The 4752-nt window shown below is 35.2% G+C and overlaps 1 protein-coding gene across 3 annotated transcripts in view; it reads right to left on the reverse strand.

Annotated features, from left to right (window-relative positions):
- Nucleotides 1-4752, reverse strand: part of LOC106874440 (protein MIS12 homolog) — a 53142-nt gene that overhangs the window by 13080 nt on the left and 35310 nt on the right. For all 3 annotated transcript variants that reach the window (XM_014922174.2, XM_014922175.2, XM_052970684.1), the window contains exons 5-6: nucleotides 3997-4117; nucleotides 579-683 (exon numbers count right to left, since the gene is read on the reverse strand). In XM_014922174.2, the coding sequence (XP_014777660.1) occupies nucleotides 579-683; nucleotides 3997-4117 (226 nt within the window). The remainder of the gene's footprint in view (nucleotides 1-578; nucleotides 684-3996; nucleotides 4118-4752) is intronic.

The raw sequence follows: 4752 nt of genomic DNA on the forward strand, positions 1-4752 counted from the left end.
GAATGAGAGAGAAAAAAGGGAGAGAAAGAGAAAGCGAGAATGAAAGTGTGTGTGTGATTTGCTACTGTAATAAATCTCACCCACCTTTTAAATTGAAAGGCAGAAAACTAGTCCCCTTCTCGCTTACATATACGAAAGAGTGCTGTAATGTTCCTCATGAAAAACCTGGCTGGAGGCCCAACCTGAGTTTTTTTTACAGGGCTAAGAAAAACTGAAGGACTGCTCCAATAAGTGTGTGAATCTGAGAGGGGAATATGTTGAATAAAATTATAATTAACTGATCCTCTTGTATTTTCTTTTACCCAAAACCAGGAACTTTTCATCACCCACTTGTATTTCTCTTCAACATTCATATGTGCATATGCATATACATGCACATATACATGAATACATGTATACATACATGCATATATTTACATGCCATGTACTGAATTTTGTATTTCTTTACATTAGCAAATCTATGACAGTCAGATATCAAACTGATTGAGGCAAAGTCCAGATGTAAATAATAAAAACACCCTTCATCACCAAAACATTCGTACTTCAAATGTCTCAAATTTATAAGCCAAACTACTTACTAGGACCGGCTATTTCTTCGGATTCCTGTACTAATTTTTCAATCAGCTTCTTTCCTTTCTCTATGTTCTCATATGTTAACTGCAAGCTCTCATGAGGGTGCGAAACTGAAAACCAAAGAAAAAAAATACGTGTAAAAGTCTCCCCGTTTAGTTGTAAACAAAAAAAAACAAACAAACAAAAAGTTTTAAAAAAACAAAAATGAAAAGAGAAAACAGCTTAAAAACATTTTTATAATGATTTAAGCACAAGCATGGCTGTGTGCTTCTGAACCATGTGGTTTTGGGCTCAGCCCCTGTATGTGGCACCCTAGCCAATCATCTACTACATACCTAGACTCAAAGCAGAGAGCTGAGGGTTTTTGATCACTGCACAGGACCAAAGCCTCCACATCAGAAACGAAAGGAAACAATATAATTAAGCAGTAAGTAATTGCAGAATATGAAAAGATGGAGAAGAAACAATTAACCATAATATCTCTGGCTGCTCAGTCGTAGCCAACAAAGAATATATCCACAGACAAGACAGAATTGAGACTAACACTGGAAGTAATGAAATACCAACAGAAAAGAAGATGCACAGGCATATCCGAAGAAAGGCCTCCGAAAATGGCAAAGCAATCATACTCCAGAACAGTGCTCCACAACTGGTATGCCGAACACACTGGTGTGCCACAAGATGATGCTAGATGCGCTGCAGTGTAACCTGAATATAATTTTCTCTCTATGCTTTTAGTTCAGGTGTGCCACTGAATTTTGAAAAAGTGTACCACAAGTGCAAAAAAGGTTGCGAGCACTATTCTAGGATATGCCAGTACACAGACAGGGAGAACAAGGCTAATCAAGGAGATATTATTGTCAAGGACCAGCAGGAAATCCTATATCACATATTAATCTCAACAGATGGAAATGTGTCTCTAAACATTTTCATGATTTTGTCAATGGGCAGAACTTGATATAAGAAATGAAGCTGAGGATATAGAATAGGTCGACTGATGTTTCACATTATCCATATATGTTATGTGCATTTAATTATTTTAAGAAATGTATGATTAAGTCTTACTATAGAAGCGGGATTAGTGTTAGAGCTGGAGTTAGTGATTCCATAAATCAAGATATCAGATACATAGGTTTCTACAGTCCTGAATCTTTTTATAAAGATTTTCTAGGATAGGAGAAAAGGGCATTATTACTACATTAATAGGATCTAGGACAGATGAGAGGCAATGCAGACCTCACTAAGATCAGAATGCAAATGGATAAAACTGAAATAAAACTGTTTCCAACAATCTACTGCACTACTGCTTGTAAAACAATGACAGCAACAACTTTTAATATTGGCACAAGGTCACATATTTGCAGAGGAGGTGATATCACTGACTGAGTTAACTTTAGTATATTGTCTGAGAATTTAGTGACATAGACTGAAGTTAACTAATGGCCACTCAATCACTCATTAACACACTCCAACCACTAACCCTGAGACGAGATGTTTTCTCACTGTTGTTTCTTCAGATATTAAAGTGGCAATTGTTCTTTAAAACTGGTTAATTTTGTGTTGACTCCTGTCAGCATGCCTGATACACATTTCTCTAATTTTTCTGCTGCTTAAGAGGAACATAAGCCCTTCCACATTATTCTGTCAAATGTAATGCTTTTTTATTCACATTGTTTTAAATTAATCATGCATTAATTTTGTAGGTTTGTAATTTTAATGAGCTAACTTGATTTTTAGAATAATGCTGTAGAGTTGGTGCATGAGGCCAGTCCTGGTGAATTTGGATATAAATATTTTGGCCAGGAAAAGCCGGTTTTTATGGCATGTATCTCACCATCTCTAAGGCCTGTGAGAGCAACAGGCACATTATTGACCTCCAAGCCAAACTATTTCGGCAAAAGACCCTTTAACATTTAAGCCAGCCATATATCCGACCCAAATAATCTGTCTTATGTTTAAACTCGCCATGTTCAACTTCCCACACCTAACCTACAAGGTCATTGTAAAATTAAACAATCACATCTTTGAAATCTCAATGATATAAGATAATGCAAGATTAATTCAAAATAATGTGAATAAATAAGCATTACATTTGACAAAGAAATCAGAATGCTTAAAGGGTCACTGCAGTTAGACATTTAGTCCAAGACATCGTGATTTCTGCTAGAAGTTACGTCATCTCTAACATCCTCCTCTGTTTCTGTAATTTGTGGTCTATAGCATGCTGTGCACATACCACTGGTCCTCCCTAACTATAAGTTTCATGTATTTTTTGCCATTGTCCTTTGCTATGTTCCATGAAAATATGCCTGGTCTTAGTTGGAAACAGGTCAGGATTGGCAAACAGGAAAGGTTTCTGAACTCAACAAATTACACCCAGCCCATATCAGGATTAATTGATTTCAATGAATGTATGTAGAATGCAGAAACTAATATAACATTGGTGAAAAAGTGTGGAGTCACCACCTTTGGAAAGGAGAAGGAAATCTAAAATTGAAAAGTTTTATTGCACCAGAAGAGCAATAACCAATGGAAGCATATACCAGAGACCAACTATTACTGTAGAGCAGTGCTCCGCAACCTTTTTTTCACTTACAAACACCTATATTCCATTCAAAATTAAGCAGCACACCTGAAATAAAAAATATAATCAAAAGTATAGGGGGAAAAAAAATCATATTCAGGTTACTGTGGCACACCTAGCATCATCTCATGGCATACCAGTTGCAGAGCACTACTGTAGAGGACAATAAGATCAGATTATGTTAGCTTCTAAGAACAAGTTTAAAAGTATCAAGAGTTCAATTAATAATAAACATTTTTAGTACGTACATATGTATGTATATATATATAGTGATTATTTAGTCCTTTTTCTCTAATATTTTCATTTCCCACTACCCCCATACTACTTACATCTTTTCACACATGCTCCTTTCCCACCATTTTTGCCCCCCAAAACCTCCTTTAACCTCTCAGCATTCACATTTCACAGCCTAACATTCTAATAGTCAGTCTACTGTATTCTTTTCTCACTCCAAAACATTAAATCTCTCTTCATTCTCACCTCATATAAAATATTCCACTATTTTGAATCATTTTATATTACCATAAATTTATCAAGAGCAGAATAAATAAATAAATAAATAAATAAAAAAAAAATAAATTAAAAAAACTGATTAATCAAATCAGTATCTGTGAAATTGGAAATTTTAACGCATTATATAACAATTTATATTTAGCAAGATGCAGTACATTTCTACCAGCTCAAACTCCACGACTCCAATTTCATAGCCCTGCTAGAAAGCGGAATTAAGTATGTTCGAACACTTCCAAATAATATAGGAAGCAAAACATTCATCTCTTCAAGATAACAGCAAAATTACAACCAGAAAATAGAAATACTGAAAGAGAAGATGTTCTTACCTCCTGACTTTGACATTAGGTCCTGTAATGCTGCTAACCTTACAGTAGCTAAATCCACATCTTTAGAAGACTGCTCCATCTCAGAGAGGCAATTACGGAGTTTTGCATTAGCACCTTTTAGCTGAAACCAAAAACAAAGTAGATATTTATAGATCTCTTGGGAGTAGCCACTCAGAAACATCATCATCATTATCATCATTTAACGTCCATTGTCCATGCTGGCATGGGTTAGATGGTTTGACCAAAGCTGGTAAGTTGCACCATTTTTTAGTCTGATTTGGTATGGTTTCTATAGCTGGATGCCCTTCCTAACACCAAATATATATGTATAAAAATATACATGCATATAAGGGTCACTTTAAACCTTACAAAAGTTACAAAAAAATTTTCACTAGGGATAGTGACAAGAAAAAAAACCATCCAGTACACTCCGTAGTGTAGAAGACGCTTGCCCATGGGGTTGGAAAGAGAACTTCTCAACTGCACAGACATGCTCATGGCTTATAAAGTGTAAACCAGGAAACATTATTAGAAGAGAAAAGCTGCAGTGTGATAAAAGCATATAATTTGGATTAAAGGAGTATAACAGGAACACACACACAAACACAGCAAAACTTTTCTGCATTCTTTCTTCAACGCTAAGTTGGAACCATTACTTACAAACCATTACAAAGTAGTGATATTAATAACAGGCATTAAAAGTTCTTCAATAGCATACCTCTAGAGAGGTATATATATATATATATATATATATAT

Source organism: Octopus bimaculoides, chromosome 9, assembly GCF_001194135.2.
Source record: "Octopus bimaculoides isolate UCB-OBI-ISO-001 chromosome 9, ASM119413v2, whole genome shotgun sequence".
NCBI lineage: Eukaryota > Metazoa > Mollusca > Cephalopoda > Octopoda > Octopodidae > Octopus > Octopus bimaculoides.